The sequence below is a fragment of the Apus apus genome, chromosome 4, assembly GCF_020740795.1.
Source record: "Apus apus isolate bApuApu2 chromosome 4, bApuApu2.pri.cur, whole genome shotgun sequence".
Lineage (NCBI taxonomy): Eukaryota > Metazoa > Chordata > Aves > Apodiformes > Apodidae > Apus > Apus apus.
In genome coordinates this window covers 5,949,573-5,968,713 of record NC_067285.1, presented here as the reverse complement: position 1 = coordinate 5,968,713, position 19,141 = coordinate 5,949,573, and the positions used below count along the sequence as shown (strand labels likewise).

The following is a 19,141-nucleotide window of genomic DNA, read 5'->3' as shown; positions in this document are numbered from 1 at the left end:
AAATACTAAAGTAACTTGCAATTCATGTATCTACAGACTCGTGATTTTGTTGTTTTTTTAAAACCAGAGAAGTGTAACAAAATGCAGACTTACTTGTGAATTTTTTCCCCAAAGTACAAGGTATAGGCCGATCCTCGCTTAGATATACACATATATACAAAATTTATAGGAACAAAAGATTCCTGACTTGAACGGAAAAACAAAGTATATCATAAAGGAGAAACAGAGATAAAGGGCCAATTCTGTCATCACAAGCACTTATGGTTCCACACTAACTTCAGTCATTATTGCATGCATTAGAGGTACAAGTATCTCTGGGTACAGTTGAGCCAACTGGCTAAACAGCTCCTCCAGTACATCTCACTTTCAACCTGATCGAAAAGTCAAGGTACAACTAAGCATGTCAAGTAGAAGAGGGGGGAAAAACCCTCATGTGATCTGCTACAGCATTAAGTGTAGTTATTTGCACAACCTGGCTGGGTTTAACAAAACTGCCAGTTTCCATTTCAAAATCTATTCTAAACTTGCAAACACCTGCATGGTAAGAAACAGAAAAGATAAAATACGCAGCTTCTCAGACACTCACTTAGAACTATCATCTCTAAAATCAAACACTCAATTTCTTTTAAAATCCAAGCTTGCTTCACTGAACTATCACTGCAAATCCTACCTTATTTTTTTCACTTGTGCCTGCCTCAGTGTATCTCAGTATACAGCTGAAACATTTGCACCCCCTAGCTGTCACAGGTTAAGAGACAGTACTTATATCTAACTTACATTCATTTTCAACTTCAAATTTATTGAGGCAGTTTATATCAATGTATCCATAAAATAATTCAGAAATAACCCAAGTATACCATTTAAACATCTTCATGATTTATCCATTTACACACTCAGTACACAAACAACCCAGCCTCTGTACAGGTTCATCACATGCAAACCATTCAGAAAGACAAAAACTTTAATTAAAAATAAGTCACAACTCAGTGTACTGTTTCAACTGCATCTCCATTTACCAAATGGCACATTGAATATTCTCTAAAATAAGATGTTTTCAACAATCTTGTTAAAAAATTCTTGGGCAAAATATTTCTAGACTTAAAAAACATCGAGATTTTTCAAAACACTCAAGATACTATACAACTTATGATAACCTTGAAAGAGGTTTACAAGGTTGTTAACCAAGGTATTTACATACCAAACGATGTAAAGCAAAAAATTTGTATTTCTAATGACAAAAAGGTGATGCATTAAAGATTTATGAAATTAAAATTAAGGCTCTTTGTTATAGTTCTTTATGTAACTTTACATAATAGCCAACTTTGGAAATGTCAGTCTTGCACATTCTTGTCAATCTACTGCATTTAAAGCAGTAGAGTATATTAAGTATTACTCTGAATAATTACATTGCTACTTCTATGTTTGAGCATGCTTTTGAAACACTGTAATTATGAAATATTTACAATGTGTAGCCTTCAAACTTTATGTAAAAGCACAAGTATGACTGTCTGATTTGAATACAAACAACATACCTGCAAAAACGTTTTTACTTCTTAAAATTAAAACGCAAATTGCTACAGTCTTAATTAGCAAACCAGCTCCAAAAAGTTCTAACGTGTGCCTGAATGTGGACACTAGGTTATGTGAAATGACTCAGACAGTACTGTTTTTCATTTTAGACTGAACTATTCTTTGTATCAGACTGTTTTCTTTAAGCATGTAGAAAAATTAAATAATTTTTAAAAATTACTCCAAGACCTACCTACACTTTTTGAGCTACGCCCACAGGTTTCTTGAAAAGTCAATACTGTCTAACAGGGTGTAGTGATTGGTCCACACTTTATTTCAGGATGTGTGTTCAACTAAAAGCAACTTGCTGTTTGTTCTTCAACGTCATCTCTCTTAAAAAGCACAGTGATATAAAACACTGAAGACAGAACAAAAAAATGGAATGGTAACCTAAAGATCAAACTCATCAGCCATTTCTCCTACTATATCAAAATTTGTAGTCAGAATTGTCTTTATTGACTTTATTTTTCATTTTTGTACACAAAGAAAAACATGTTCATATCCATCATGAACAAAAACTTAAAAAGGCAGAACTAGAAGACATTTGTGTCCTTCACCAAAGCAAAGCTGTGCTAAAGGTTCCAAACATTTCCATTTTTAAAATAAATATTTTCTTTTTTCATTGTCTACATTCCAGTCTTCAGAATGTCACTGGAAACTGCAGCCTATCATGAAATACACACTTTTAAACAGAGTCCCAGCTCACTGTGTTTGGTAGCTTGCCATACCATATCCAGCTTGGTTAGGTATTACAGGAGCACCTTGTCCCTGGGCAGGCTGAGCACCAAATCCACCCATCCAGGCAGCAGATGGAGATTGGCTTAAAAAGAAAAAGAACGGTTAAAAAAAAGGTAAGGGGAAAAAAAAAATAATCATGCAAGTTAGTTAAGTTATTTACAAGAAAACAGACTTTAAAAAAAGTACGTAAAAACATACTTTCTACACAAGTATTAATTTCTTCTCTTTAATGAGTAATTCAGATTAAGTGTTACAACACATGATTCTTGAAAATACCATGAGCTGCTTAAGATCAAAGGAAAAAAAAAAAGCCCCACAAACCTTGGTACTAGTTGCCTAGGACAACTGCCTCCCAAAGGCATATGCAGGTGGCTTTAAGTCAACATCAGCGATGCAGAAATGCAAAAAGTTCCCCAACACCTAATTGGCATGAATACCAGTGATAGGTTTATCAGGGTTTTAATATGTTTAGTCGGCAAGAGACAATGAAAAATTAAGTAAGCAAAGAAGTTATTTTAGAAGTATGTTAAAACAAAAAAGTTGTGAAGATTCCAGTCTTCAAGAGATCAAGTATTAAAGGCCCACCCAAACTCTGAAACTGCCCAAGTTAAAATATAGTTTCTTCTCTCCAGGGTTATGAGCTTTTCAGGCAAGTACTTGGGCTCCTTGGTTCAGACTCTCCAGTATTTACCAATTCTAGCAAAAATCCAAAAAATTTTTAGATCCCAGAATAGACCACCACCCAAAACTCTACCACAGAAGTCTTTGTGCCTTGAGTCTCTAAACACCCATACACATAAAATGTGTGATTGAGTACAAGCCACAGTGACTCACCCCATTATCTGGTCCATGGTAATCATGGAACATAAGCTTTAAGCACAGAGGAGTCCACTTAAGGCTTGAAACCAAATGAGCCTGAAACTCAGATATAACATTCCTGGAATATTCTAAGAAGTTAAATACAATTACTCACTCTACTCCAAAACCCTGTTGATTCCATGCTTGGCCATACATTCCATATGATGGTACTTGCCACCCATTAGCCATATACTGCCCATATTGTTGGGGATTTCCATATACTTGGCTCCACTGCCCCCACTGACTGTAATCCACCTAAGGAGAGAATAATTCATTAGTACTTCAGGCTCTAGATTAATTATGTTCCTTTTGTGCTGTTGAAGGGGAAATTTTTGGCTGTATCAATCACAGGGCTGAAACGAGCAATAACGAGATCAGAAAAAAGAGACATCACTGTGACTTAAATAGGTGCTTGTACTGAAAAACATATTGTTTGTGCTTGAAAAAAAACAAAGAATATTTGGTTGGATAGTCACCTAGTCCAGAGTCAGTGAATCAGCAAGAAACCAGAATTACCTCAATTTTTCTCCCTATCCTGAATCTTATCCAGAAGACAGTAACAGATATTTCACCAAAATCACTAGCCCAATTTGATGCACAACTGGAACATAACTGAGACAGAACATGGAATTTCATAAGAACACTACCACAAAATTTAACAATTACTACTGGGAAGGCATTATGGGTATACACACAATTGCAACACAACAGAAAGGTTTAAGTGCAGTTACCTGTTGGAAGTTTTTTGTCATATCAGGGGATTCTTTACCCCAATAACATTTAACAACATGTCCTTCAATTGTGGTTCCATTAACTGAAACAATAGCATGTGCTGCACTTTCATGGGTTGAAAATCTAAAGAATGCAAAAACAAACTAATGTTAGGCTTTGCAGTACTTTCCCCCAGATTGTTAAAAAGCAGTGACTCCATACACACAGGAAATCCAGAGAGAAAGATCTGCTTTCAGATAGTCGTCTTCTCAGGTAAAAAGATTGGTGGCCACCTTTAAAAATTCTTACTTTTTCTATGAAAATATAGTGACAGCTTTTAATGTATCAGCATAAGTTCAATTAAGTGAAATTACAGAAAAAGGAACTGTTACTACATTAACAAAATCACGGATTTATTTTTTCTCTGTCCATACCTGACAAATGAATAACCCTTTTCTGGAAACACCCTTATTTCCATAATCTGTCCAAATGGTGAAAAAGTCTGTCTCATAAGTTGATCTACAACATATAATGTTTTGGAATTAGTAACCATCCTGGTGTCCAAAAAGCTTCAATTGAAAAAAAAAAAGTAACAACACAAATCATACCTGTTAGCCCAGAGGCAATTCCTCCACAGTACACAGTACAATTTTTTGGACTTGACTGATTTACTACATCTTCAAATCTCAATTGTTTTGTATTATCTATAAAGACAGAAGAAGGCTGGTTTTAAGCAGCAGGAAAACAGCAACCACAGAAATCCAGATACTCAGCTTGTACACAAGCATGAATTATATATTTAACAAATATGTTCCACATTTTATGATAGATCAGTAGTGTCACCACTACGTTGATAAATATGCCAAAATAAGTCCTTATCTATTCTTTACGTTCCCAAAGTCAAGCTAGATATGTAGATATGTAGACTTTGCCATGATTTTGACAATATTATGTTTTACTTCTCCACTGAACAGCAATGTGCAAGAAAACAAACACCACACAGCAGTACATGCAGGGCTTACTTTCTTGTGTACTTTTGGGTGCTGGTGGTTTCCGCGTTGCCCAGTTAGTTCTGATCTGCCGGCCTCCCAACCACTGGCCTCCCATGTGTACAATAGCATTTTCTGCATCCTAAGGAGATTAAAATAAAGGTTGTAACACACCCAAACAAGAAATATGTATACGTCTACTTCCAAGACAGACTTGGTTGTCAGTTAATGTTGACAAAACCAGTAAAAGTACTAAAAAGTATATGAAATTCTGAACAACCCCTGTGACCAGCCAACAGTGAAGCAGCACGAAGCCAACGGGTTACAGAGAAGCAGAGAGTCAACTCTTAGCTGCTAATGAATTGCTCAATAAAAAGAACCATCCTCAATTTCAAAATGTTCTAATAACTCCAGCAAAGGACCAGTCAAGAACATTACAGAGATGCAGGGCTCAAGCAAATAAATCCAGCAACACTGTAGTGTATGACACACTTGGCTGCCTTTGGTCCCCAAAAAGACAGAGCTTTGGTGAGAACCTAAACCTGGCCAGCAGCAGCCCCTGCCGTGTGGCGTGGCACAGTGCTCCTTCGGGCTGAGGGCTCCAGGTGTCAGTCCACAGGGCTCCTGCCTGACACAGGGAATGGCACTGCAGCTGGTGTGGTGCCTTAGATACGAGACCCAAAGCACTCCTGATGGGACCAGGCACCCAACTCACTGCTGCAGAGATGGCTCCACAGACTAAGATGAACTACCCTACCCCACCCACACAAGCTTTCCATGGTCAGGAATCTCCTTCCACCATGTTCTCTGCTGTCATCTTGATTGTTTCCAACCTCGACCACAAGTGATGGAAGTTTTTGATTCCAGTAAGTTTGTCCCATACACACAAATTAATTTTCCCTTGGGAAAATCTGATATATAGTGAATATACGAACAAAGACACAAAACTAAAAGAGGAAAACATGCAATTATTTTAAATTTACATTGTGATTACTCACCAGTTTGTTATAAAAAGATACAAAACCATAGCCTTTTGACTTTCCAGTTGCCATATCTTTAACTACCCGTGCATCCCTGTGAAAAGAAGCACAGCTATATGAGGGCAGTATTAATAACCTGCAAAATAAAAACTAAAAGGAACCACACACACTGTATTGTGAGCATAATTTTTTCTTATAAATTCAGTTAGCCCTAAAACTACAGTAATTCCTGAACTCTCCCTATTGCTCCTTTACCTGTTAGAAAAAAGCAGTAGGACAAAAAAAATAACATGTAATAAACATGCAACCTATCCACATAACCTATACTGGCTAAAACTAGAATGTTCAAATTTGAAGTATAAGAGAAACAAAATTTCCTTTTCTAATATTCTATTGGCTAGGGTCCTCTAAGGTTTACTGTTCTATAAATTACTGTAACAATTCTATCTAATTTACCATGCATTTTCTAAATAGATAAATGTCTTCTGCCTAGTGATACAAAATATATGAAATATTAAAAAATCGAAAAAGAGGAAAAAATAGGAATTAAAAGGCATACATGGCCTGTTAACAGATTTCTTTATTTTTCTTGGTCAATTCTCTACCATCATTTTGGAGTTTGGGCAGCTGTAAATTTTGAAAAATTGACATTTTCAGAAATTTAAGAAAGGAGAATAAAACTAACAACAATGCTAAGCACACCAGTACGAAAACAACAAATTTACACAGAAATTTTAGTGAGTAAGTTAAAATGATTGGAAATATAGAACTGCACTGAATATAGAATGTTAAAATGTAAATACTAAAATATGTATATATAAATAATGTATAATAAGAATAAATAGAAATGAGAAAAAATCTACAACTGAGTTCCAGTGTGCACAGTTCCTTGCAGTTAGCCTTCAAGATCCTGTCCATTCTTATGAGCAATTCTGCAAAATAACCAGAATGCTATTACTTTTAATTGTGACTTGGACTTTAGAAAAACTGCAGGTCTCAGGTATAAATATAGATTGAGAAACAGAAACCTGAATTATTCTCTTAAAATTGATTTTTAAACAGTACTACTTACCACATTAAGAGACAAAAAGCAAAGTAAACAAAATAGCAGAGGTAAGAAATAAGATTTATGATTCATTTAAAAATATGCGTACAGAACAAGAGAAAAATAAGAATTTTGCTCTTAGAAATACATTCCTGTAAAATAGTACAAAAGCATTCATGTGCAACTTTAGAAGATTTTTATAAACTGACAGCAGATTAATAGACTTTTTTTGCAGCAGTACTCTTTAAGGACATAGATACTTTAGCTCTCACATGGATTCTTGTAATGTTCAATTAATGTTAAATTAAAACACCAGGTAATTTGGTATCACCTGAATTATCCATGAGAAGTTTCAAGAAACATTCTCTTAACTGGCAGAAATGTGCACATATTGTAAATCCACCATTCTTTCATTCAAATCCTATCATCTTAATCCCCTGCTACCATCCAAATTCTCATATTAGCTTTTTTCAAAACATTCACAGTTATTTAACTAGCTGCTTCATAAAATTATATTCAAATTGCCCAGTTTTCTACAGTGGCTATAAATTGCAGTATGAATGCATAAAAAACACACTGAGGATGCAACATACACCACTTGTCAAGTCACTATTCTGTACACATTCTGAACAACAAAAGGTCACACTTAAGAACAGTAATTAAATTTTAATAAGTTAGCATATAAATTAGGTTAGAAGCACACTGCTTTCAGCAAAACAGGAGCACAATTACATTACTGTATTTACAATCATGATAGATACTGAGATAGAACAACAATCCCTCCCTATTTCCCACCCAACACATGGAAATTAACAACAGAAAAATTATCTATGATAAGAAATAACATTTCAACTCGGAAACAAATTCTCACTGTCATATTTTCTAAGTGATATTGAAAATGTTTATGATGATACTTACGATATTTTACCAAAAGGAGCAAATGCTGACTTGATGTCTTCTGTTGTTATTTCTGGACTTAAATCCCCAACGAACACATGGAAGTGATCTGAAAATAAATAATTTACTAATCAAATATTTAACTGCTATCTAAGATTTCAACTCCTGAGAAAGTGATGCTCTGCACACAGGACTGGGAACCAGGAACACTCAGGATTCCATCTGATGAGCAGCAGCAATTTAATCTGTCCACTCCAGTTTCCCCAGTTGTAAAGCAGAAACAGAAGAATTAGTTTGCAAAGTTCTAACAAACACAAGATGGGAAGGAAAAAAGTTGTCTTTAAATGCACTTATGACAAATTATTACCACGTCGTGAAGTATTTGAAGAAGTGATACTGTGGCATTACTTTACTTACTGGATGTATCTTTTTTCTGGCTACTTGGTGTTGTTGCCCAGTTTACTTTGACCTCCTGAAAATAAGTATAAGATTTAGTATAAATTTTAAAAAAAACTATTACATTTTATAAGTTCATTCAAGGGTGGGTTACAACTGTCAACGTTTAAAAATCATCATTCAATATACAATGCTGTCATAATTAGAACATCACTAACAATATGCTTCCTAAGCAACTTATTTTATTTAAATAAACATTTAAAAATATGTATTATTCTAACAAGAATTAACATTGGTAAACATCTTTCAACAAAATGAAAGCCCCACCATTTTATTAGTATTTTTACACTAACCTATATTCCTTAAATCTAAGATTACAATGTAAGCAACTTACCTTTCCCAAAATTTTTCTCCCATTCATAGCAGCTAATGCAGCAGCTGCATCTCTGTGTTCATAAAATTCCACAAAGCAATAAGGGTCATTGCTTGTATGCTGCAAAACAGAAAATCCAACAGAAGAGTTGACCCTTCTGCTATCGGGTTGCTGAGAAGAAAATCCAGGAAAATATATTACTTATAGCTAGAAACGTTAAGAATTATTTGCATTAGATTTATGAAATAGCCTTTGACATTACACTTCAATGCAAGAATTATGATGGGACCTTTAATAAAAAGTCTAGCAATTTTTGAAGTACAGGTTATTGTATATGAGGGCTCAGTATTTCAGTTTATTAAACTAAATATAATTCGACTACCAGAAAAGTGATCTGCAGAGTGGACAGAAGAGGGGAAGAAAGGGGAAGAATGGAGAAAAGAATGGTCTTCTGCCTCAGACACATACTCCAAGCTTGAAAGGTTTGTTCCCCGGATACATTTTTGCCAATTTTCTCTCTCTTTCTACTGAAGAAATCTTTCCTTTTATTTGCATGAAAATCACCAGCAGACAGCAACCTAGAATTTGCATAGTCTGAGTCTCAAGTGAAAAATGTTATAGCCAGCAACTGGGAAATACCCCTTTGAAAGGCCTCAAAGTAGTCTGACTGAGGGAAAAAGATATTAATCAATTTATTGTTATTCGTTAAGTCTTGGGTATAACCCATTTTTGTAGGATGGCCTATTGAATCACCTTTAAAAATACTGACAAACAAAGCTCACTGAAGTATTAAATGTACCAGAGTACTAAGTGCAAAGAAAGTAAAAGTTGTCTGAAAAGTTGATCAAATGGAAATTATTATTAGAATGCTAATTGTAAGGTTGGATTTAATCTGCCTAAAAGATATGAGAACAAAAAACCAGAACCTTAGACCAAAGTATCTACAATGAGTACTCTGCATGAACACAGACCAGATGATAAACACTAATATTGAACTAAACAAATTACTTCTTGCATGCACAGGGAAGGGTCTAGTATGTAAAGAAGCTGCTCTGGCATCAGTATTCCTGCATATCAACCTCCCCCAGGGTCAGAGAAAGCCTCTATCAGTTCTACTATTTAAATTCTGAAAATTCACACACACTTACATGGCCAAAGAAATTCTGCCCCATGAAACCGGATTGTAGATCTTGAAACATCACTCTGTCTACACCTGAACAAGGGAAGCTGTTAAGATCCAATAGCTGAACGGATCACAAGGCCTTTATATACCTGTGATTAGGAAGTAGGCTGGAGTCATCCTTCTAAACACTGCCAGTACTAGGTGTCTCTATCTGATGCAAAAGGTCAGGTCTTTTGTGCTAAGAACTCATCTGAACATGAGAAGAGCCTCTTTTGCAATACCTGGATCTTTAGGTGTTAAAGATATCTGTAAATGCTAGTCACACCATCTCTCTGAGTATTACATACCCCCAAGAGGAACATATGAAATCTCTGAACACTTGATATGTTCATGTCACATATTCCACAAATGACACAGACAGCGAGCAACAATTGATACAACTGGCTGAAGGGAAGGAGGGAAACCACAAAAGGAAAACACTCAGGTATAAACTTGACTGATGATGGTAATAACAACAGACAGGTAAGAACCACTTACATGTAACTCAGTGCCTATGAGAAGTTCACAACACACTGATGAGAAGGATGGACAGTGCGGGCAGGTACTTAGACAGTTAAAAGTGCTGTAGCTGCAGGCCAGTTCCAGTCTAGAATCCAACCTGGACTTGCTGACTGCTTGGTGACAGGTGCTAAGGTCAGTCAAGTGCAGTCACCTCCTTATGACTGAATATAGCCGCAAGTAGTTTTTTGTTTATCTGCTCACTTCATTAAGATGTCTCCTGTGATATTTCTATGGTTATGTAAAACCTAAAAACCACAGAGCCTAAATCAAGGTAAAATGAGTGCTGAAATTCCTCATCTGGTTCTCAAGAAATTAAACACGCTAACATGATCTCTCCATCAGCTGAGGGCTGGAGCAGCAGCACCTTATTTCTAAAGGGTACATGACAATCAAAACTTTATTCAGAGAAAAACTACCAACTGTGCTCTGTTACCCTTCTGTTATTGGAGAACAATAACTGGACCTTACAGAACATGTGGCAGAGCTCTAATAATCACTACAAAGTTGTAAGGAAGTGCCACATGGGCAATTATTAGTTAAGACCAGGATGGGAAGGATTACACAAGCATCAGGTGGATAATAAGCAGCAAAAACCAAAAAAGGCAGTGTCACACTGAAAGGATGAGAGAAGCACAGAAGAGCTACTAGTAATGACTCTAAACAAGTCTGGTTGCAAGACTTGCCTTGTTAATACTTTCACTAATGATCTTGGTAAAAAAAGAATGTGATTGTACTCAGGAAATGTGTAATTGCAAGTTAGTACAAACAGTAAGCAGCAGTAAAAAGTAGGAAGAGCATAAAGAAAACCAGAGTTGAAGCAGCAAAAATTAAACTTAGCAAAAATGCTGATTAGTCCATGCCTGCTGAAAGTTTATCAATTATGAATGCAGAAGGAAGGAAAAAATATTAGGGAGTGAGAAGTTGCCTAGGATCTGTCAACAAGATCACAGAAATGGCTACCAACCCTAAACCTATCAGAGTATTTACAATGGAGAGAAGAAAGTATTAATACTTACCAACAGTTTGCACAAAAGACCTTATCTGGAATGCTACAGAAATTCTGTCACTTTGTTTCAAGAAAAAAATTCATTTAAGAACAGAGAGGTGCAGAAAAGAGCTATTTGCACTGGCACAGAAAAAGCTCAGGAAGAGCAAAACTTATTTTGAAGGATTTTTTACTTTTCATCTATAGTGAAGAAACATTTATTCAAGAGAGAAAACAATTGCTGAGGATTTTGTTCAAATAAAGTGAAAAATTTTAAAAATAGCCAAGAATAACACTTGAAACAATAAGGTTTCTGATTATCAGAACAACATGGTTCTGAAAAAAGGAAGAAACAATCCTTTAAATAAAGGGGTATCTCATCATCAGCTGGTAAAAGATACATCAGGGCTATAGGCTAAAGTACAGATCTGTACACAATAAGTCTCTCTGCAAAATGTTATCCCAAAAGTCAAACACAACCTAAAAAAAAACACTACCAGGAGATGTCAAAAGAAGCCCTCTAGTCCATTTGTTTTGCACATTTTTATCCTAAGTTACATTATATTTGCCACCCCCTTGGAAGTGGAAGGCCTTACCTCTGTTATCATTTTACAGCTTTTGCATGGTCCAATCTGGCTGAATAACTGAAGTATAAGAACTTCAGTCACATCTCTGGAGAGGTTTCCTACATAGCTACACAAGGAAAGAAAAAAACCAAATGTTCATCTTTTCAAATTCAATTATGATTCTAAAATCTTAATTTACTATCTCTCTTTAAATACCCAAGTTAACAGTTACCTTAAAGACAGAATTTATTATTTAATTATATATTCTTTATACAACATTCATGTGGTTTCTAAGTTATAAGTTTGCCACACAACTGAGAACATGAAGCTTGCTACAGACATAACACTGGACATCAAGATCTAGTGCCAATCATTGATTTGGCAGAGAAACGTCAAAAGCAGGGAAAACACTGCTCAAGATTGTTGGGTAGAAGAAGCAACTAACCAGGCAAAAGATGTTTCAAGTTTCACCTTCCACTGACCATCTAATCATGACTAATGAATTTGGGTAAGAACTCACACAACTCCTATTACTTCAGTGGTAGATAGCAGACATCAATTGTGCTGCCTTGCAAGCAATCAACTCAATTTTTCTGTTTTCCTGAACATTTGGAAAAACAGCCCCCTCACCAAAGGGCAAGATCATTTATGCAGCATTATGCCACAGGAATGCTCTGCACAGCATCTATGTCTAAAGCTACCACCTCTGTAAAACTCCCCCAAATTCTGGTAGTGTTATTTTAGTATCATCCATACTTTGATTTTTTTTTATTTACAAAACCTTAGAAATAATTCCAAGTTTTGAAATAGCCATCAAGTTTAGAACCCTAGATTTACTCCGACAGACAGAATCCAACAGCAGAGATTTAAAACTACCTCTAGATACTGCGTTGCATCTTAGACTCACTAAAAGTAAAACCAGGTCACAGAGATGGCTGAGAAAGAGTCATGCACACAAAATCTTTAAAAAGTGTCTCATTTGTCATCAAATTGCAACAAAGTGATCAATCAAGGGGAAGACTTGCCACAGCAACACAACTCAGAAGTCAAGAGCACAGCAACATTCATTATCTTTACAAGTAACCCTGTTCAGACAAAGCATTCAAATGTAACCAACATGAGCAGAACTTTTGTGATTCAGTTGTTGAAACAATATATATTTTATTCATTTTACTCTTGATCTGTTATAGAATGTCATAATACGGTAAACTAAAGTCAGCCTGAGCTGCTAATATACTTCAGGGAACATAAAAGTGAACCAGCATTTTTAGTCTATGCATAAGCGGAATTCTTTTGACTACAGCACTTTAAGTGCAACTTCTGTTCAAAGTGCATCACTTTAAAAATGTAGAAAAGCCATTTCTGTGTTTGACAACTTTCATCTAGCATCAACATAATTAAAATGGACACTACTTGCTTTTATCTGCACACCACAAAAACGGTATCAACAGACTTTGGTTATGTTGTTATTCTTTCAACAACTATGAAACAGTTCTGCATTTTGTCAGTTAGGACTTAAATGCCTCACATGATCCAGGGCTTCTTATGTATCACATCACTTGAATATAAAACACCCATTAAAAGCTTTCATTTACTCATTACTTTCTTACTAAACAGGTATGAATGTAAGTCACTAATAGAAGCTAAATTTGCAGCCTGCATTGTTATGAAATAGAGAAGTTAAAAAACTGCAAAACCCTCTAAGTCCCATTACAGGAAAAATTGCCCATCTGAAAACTTAGCAGTTAAACATTTATCTACACCTTCTTTCTGAAACATTAACTACATTTTTGTTAATCATTCACCAAGATTAAATGGTAAATGACAAATAGTTTTAAATAGAAATATTAACCTTTGCAGATATTGCTAGAATCTGATGGAAAAATATAATTACAAGTAGGAATTCCCACTTACAGCGTCAGCACTGCTGACACTTATTACTAGCTCCTGTTTCCTTTGCATGTTGTAGAACAGCATTAGTTAACACCATGCCCTAACAGCACACTGGTATGAGCACCTGTAAGGTGGCACTGATATGAAATTAAATACAATGAAGTCCTATTAACATCACTGTATCTAATTTTGCAGTAGAAGCAAAGGGTACAATTAACACTATAGACAAACCATCTCAGCCACTTCTGCATAATATTAATATAAATTTTGGAAACGCAAGAACCCTAAAGAGCAATCTGAAGAATTCCTCTTGGTCTGCCAAAAAACCCAGGAAAAGCAATTCCTTAGAAACCTATGCAATTAAGATAAGATGTACTACACTAACTGCTAGAACAGATACCAGGTGGTTTTCCAATGCCTTCATGAAGCTAGTTGGGAGTGAGATGCTGCACCATAAACTTCAGCTATGAATCAGGTTGCCTCTCCATAAAAATCAGCAGTGTAATTCTGGATCTCCTGATTGCTAGAATTAAATGGGATGTAAAGTCCTAATGGTCCATTAATTCTCTAAATACACATGACAAATACTGCCTCAATGTTTAATATTACCATAGTCAGAAGGCACTAATACCTTTCACAAGTTGCTAACACTCTGGAACTTGGAATATACACACACTGAGAATACTTCACAATGAAAGGTTCATGTAACATCTGCAGAGATACAAATCTCTTAAACTGCATGTAAAATATGGGAATACAAACCTCTACAAATTTAAAACAATACACTAAAAACTAAGAGTTGATGGTTACTTTCATGTCTTGAAGTAAAGGAGGTTACAGTAACACTACCTCTTCAGTAAGGGTAAAGATAACTTAAAAAACATGCAAGCAAACATCTTCAGTGTACAATGCCTGCATAGCATGTATCTAAGGAAAGAAATATAGTCAACACATTAGGGATAGAAACCTTACCTTTCTGGAAACACAAAGCTTTCCTCAGCTGATGCTAATCACCTGCCACACATTGCCAGCCTATCAGTGCACCCAGTTTTCCCCTTTCTAGCTCTATTTATATGTAACATAGCATTTTCTACTCTACTGTCTGAAATAAAAATAAGCTGAACCAGACCTAAAGAAAACATTGGGCTTTTAACATGCTATTGCAGGGTATTTCCAGCTCTTTTGTTTAGTTACATTCTAGAGGATACATTATTTAGACTTTTTAAAAATTACAAAAGCCAACAGAGAAGAAGCACTTGCTATACTTTTATTGGCTGCTGTGTTTGTTAATGTGACAGGGCAGCAAAAGTTGTGGCTTTTTGCACACAGGCAATAGTGTTCCCTTCTGCAAGTCTGAAGCACTTAAATACCAATTAATAAGTACACAGAAAAAAACAAAAAAACACCACCAAAACCCAAACCATATAACTCCCTCTCTCCTGATATATATTTCAATATATTACACTTTTTATTGCTGCTGACAACACAAAGAATACGAATCTCTATTTGAAAGTCCGAGATCTTGTAAAATTATCTAAAGAGAAGGATGTAACAGCAAGCAATGAGTTTTAGAATTAAACTCTCTGGCTTGAACAGAAAAGTCCTCTCTGTCAAGGGAAACAGGTTTTCATTGTCTTCTAGACAGGTAAGGAAGAAAGGGACTTTTACAGCCTTTAGTTTTATGTCCAAACTCCCCTACATACTACTCGGAGGAAAGATACTAAATATATTTTCACACTCAGACAACATGCCAGAAATGGCAGATTCCATATTTAAATGCAGAAAGTATGATAAGCAATATGGTAAGGTGGTGAAAAGCCCATAGGCTGTAGCACTCCTGCCTAGTGCTACTGAGCGACTGGATACCAAGTCCAATACTGATGATACCAACGAAAACCCACTTTGTAGACTCCCCAGCAGACAACATTATTCTACAAGATAATTGGGAAGAAGTATAAGAGATGTGAATCCAGCTCCAGGTTCACAGCTGAAGCCTTACTTCTGCACCGCCCACAATTACACACTGTGAATCTTCTATACCACATTTGACAAATCCAACAAGAAGGGCCCTCCCCTTCCCTCAGGTTATCTTCAAAGCGTTTAGAGCAGTAGGGAAAAGTGTTTTTTGGCAGAAAATACTGAACATTATTCTTCACATTTCTGTGAAGGCCTACTAGTTACGAAAAGTGAGAAATAAAAATATAAGTAGTGTCTATTTTCTATATTAAGCTTCAAAGAATATTTTGAATTCTTAGAGGTTCACGACTGACCTATCAAGATTGAAAACAACATCACAGCCCTGTATGTACTGCAAGTGGAAACAATTATTATTCCAGAGATATTTAAGATGGGCATAAATGTTAAGTGAACAGTGATTAGGTGGGTTTTTCTTTTAACAATTAAAAAAATAGGTTGCAAGTGTTAAAAAAGAAAAGTCCTTCTTAATATATTGGTTTGGTTTTTCTTTCCTGAAGGAAGAAACAAAATACCAAAGGCATTCATAAGGTATGACTCAAAACTGTCAACCAAGCACCTGTGCACACGGTCAAACAGCCAGGGAAACAATTTGTTCTTCACTTACATTTTTGCCCCCCCGTAAAAACAAACAGACAAGACCAAGGAGTTCAACTAACAATATTATTAGTTGTTCTTGGGAGGCAGTGAGTTTTATTTCTAAGAAAGCACGACTGTTCTACAGGAAAAGCAGTGCACAGTATAATTATCTTTCAAACACAACTTGCAGTTCTAAATTAAACATATTTCAGACAGTAGTAGGGAGATGCAAGAAATGCTACAGCAGAATTTTTGTGTTCTATGAAAAAAGCCCTCAAATAATTACAGGAAAGTAACCTTACATGACTGTGGTTACTACAAGAGTACTAGGAAATGAAGGTATACGCTGTTTATTAGTTTGACAAATTAAACTGAGTCACGTGTGCGCAATAAAACATGCAGGCAGCTGTGGAGATGCAATTTCAGACATCTTAGTTGTTACAAATGTAATTCTTTTCTTGCCAGTGACTATGGCCCAAGTCAGATCACTGACCGATGCATTAGTAAGATGAACCCACTCCCAATGTAGTACCGAAATTCGTTAGCAGTAAAAGAACATCTTAAAACTTAGTCTAGATTTAGCAGAATACTTTTAAAACTTAGACTGGATACTTAAAAAAAAAAAAAAAGCAGATCCAATCAGGAAGAAAGGAACCTTGAAAACAAAAATGAGTAAAACACTGTCTACCTTGGCCCTTTTTTCCTCTTCTCATTCTAAAGCAACAGAGAAAACTATGTCCACTATCAGGGCCAAGCAAACTCAGACCATTTGGGTAATCAACACAAAAAGCATTTAAGATATGCTTATTTCAACCATGCATTTCGGGGATCGAGGACCACCTAATTACCTACACTATAAACAAGTTAAAAGAACTTCTGCAGACACAGGAAAGAGAAAACAAAACACAAATTGCCTTGAAAAACCTTAAATGCCAAATCATCATTTTGGGAGTGGAAACAAACAGGAGCAATTCCGAGATATTTTAACTCCTTTTCAGTAGTTTCTTTAAAGTGGTCTTCAATCCAAATTATCTTTGAACGACTTTCTGAAGGCTACTGTCCCAAAAACTAGAGACAAAGATTTCATTTGCACTCTCTGAGCTGTGCTTCTCACATGGGCAGCCCGAACGCTGTCGTGTGGAGGCTGCCTTTCTTACACGGACAGCCAGAACACTGAACTGTTCATACAGCATCTAACACCCTTTGGCAACTGAAAACCGAAAATCTGAAGAACGACTTAAAATAATCAGCAACGGAATGACGTGCTCTCATGTGCCCAACTGTACATGCTAGCCTCCCTCAGATAAGTCAGCAGGACAAAGAAAAACCCACCAAAACCATACCTGCAGAGTTGAAAAGAACTCCACAGCAACCAAACAAGCTCAAATACATAATTTTAAACAGCCAACAGATGACAGCCACCACTGGCAAACACTGCCTAGAAGGACACGGCCAACACACAGCTAGTTCTTTTGCCAGGGCCCGGGAGACTGTTACGGAACCACACTGCAAAGCACTGGAGGGAAAAGTGATTTTCCCGATCCTGCCCGCTACGGAGCCTCGTTTCACGGCGTTTCCCTTCCCACCCACCGCCGGGAGGACACAAAGAACTTTCCCAACGCCGGGACCGCCGCGAAGGGAAGCCGAGGACGAGCGACCCGGCCCGGACCCCGGCTGAGGCTTGTGCCCCTGGGCCGGGCAGCGTCCCCCGCCCCGGCCTGCAACCCCCCAGGCCTCGGACACAGACCCAGTCAAACCCCCAGTCCCCTCCACCCCTCCAGGGCAGCAGCCCCGGCCCTCCGCCGCTTTCCCCCCGAGCCCTTACACCGCCAGCCTTCGCCCTCCCTTCCCCGGCCGCCACCCTCCCCACGGCGGGCTCCGGACCCCCGGCCTCTCCCTGCCCCACACGCCCTCCTCAAGCTCCCCGCTCTCCCTCCCTCCCTCTCTCTCTCCCTCCCTCCCCCGGCCCCTCTCTCCCCTCTCTCCCCTCCACGCACCCGCCCGGCCCGCGCCTCCCCGCCCCCACCGCGGCCCGGCCACGCACGCCGCGGGGCCGCATCCCGCTCCCCGCCCGGCCCCGCCGCCCGCCCAGCCCTACCCCCCCCCCCAAACCCAGCCCTGCAGGCCCCGCGGCTCCCTCCCCACTCACAGGGTCCTGGGCTGCCCGTCGTCTTCCATGATGGTGGGCGAGGGCCGCTCTCAGCCGCACCCCGGGGCAGCGCCGGACGGGGGGGGGGGGGCTCCGCCGCGCAGCGAGGCGAAGGGAAGGTGAGGGTGAGGGCCCCGGCTCCCCCCGCTCCGTCTCGCCCCCTCGCCAGGTCCCGACGCCGCAGAGCGAACGGGAGAGGGAAGCCAGCACCACAAAATGGCCGCCGCCACCAGACGCTCAGGAAGCCGGGCCCCGCGCAGCCGCGCCCCGCCGGCCCCGGCTCCCCCGCCGCCCGGATCCCCCGGCCCTGGCCCCGCCGCCCGCGCCGCGGAGCGCGCTGGGGATCGTAGGCGCGGGCGGCGGGAAGGCGGGAGCGGCCACCCCGCCCTCTGGGCCTTGTAGTCCTTGCCGCCGCCCGCCGCCCCGCGGGCCTGCGGGCAGAGAGGCGGCGGGAAACTACAACTCCCAGCATGCCCGGCGGCAGCGGAGCAGCCCGGGCCGGGCGGATTGGCCGCGGGCAGCCCGGGAAGATTCGCCTGCGGGCGCCGCGGGGGCTGGTTCTGCCCCTCGGGGGCTGGTTCTGCCCCTCGGGGGCTGGTTCTGCCCCTCGGGGGCTGGTTCTGCCCCTCGGGGGCTGGTTCTGCCCCTCGGGGGCTGGGGCGCCGTGTGCTTGCCCGAGGGAAGGCGGGTTCCCGCTGGGACGTGTCGCTTGGTGGTGCGTTCACAAGGCGAAGCCCGCGGTGTTACACGCCGCC

General features: G+C 39.0%; 1 protein-coding gene across 5 annotated transcripts; it reads right to left on the bottom strand.

Annotated features, from left to right (window-relative positions):
* Positions 1-778: 778 nt before the first annotated feature.
* On the bottom strand, positions 779-18,682 carry TIAL1 (TIA1 cytotoxic granule associated RNA binding protein like 1). 5 transcript variants are annotated; one of them, XM_051620124.1, is made up of 12 exons: positions 18,387-18,682; positions 11,822-11,918; positions 8,578-8,676; positions 8,205-8,259; positions 7,809-7,896; positions 5,864-5,939; positions 4,899-5,007; positions 4,485-4,580; positions 4,311-4,395; positions 3,897-4,020; positions 3,281-3,420; positions 779-2,389 (listed from the first exon to the last, which is right to left on the bottom strand). In XM_051620124.1, exons 1-12 carry the CDS (start codon positions 18,413-18,415, stop codon positions 2,272-2,274), a joined length of 1,116 nt encoding a protein of 371 aa, XP_051476084.1. In that variant the 5' UTR covers positions 18,416-18,682; the 3' UTR covers positions 779-2,271. The 5 variants fall into 5 exon arrangements, with proteins under 5 accessions (XP_051476084.1, XP_051476083.1, XP_051476087.1 ...); XM_051620123.1 differs by having other exon boundaries at positions 8,578-8,727; positions 18,387-18,623; XM_051620125.1 differs by lacking the exon at positions 779-2,389 and adding an exon at positions 2,396-2,727 and having other exon boundaries at positions 8,578-8,727; positions 18,387-18,624.
* Positions 18,683-19,141: the final 459 nt, after the last annotated feature.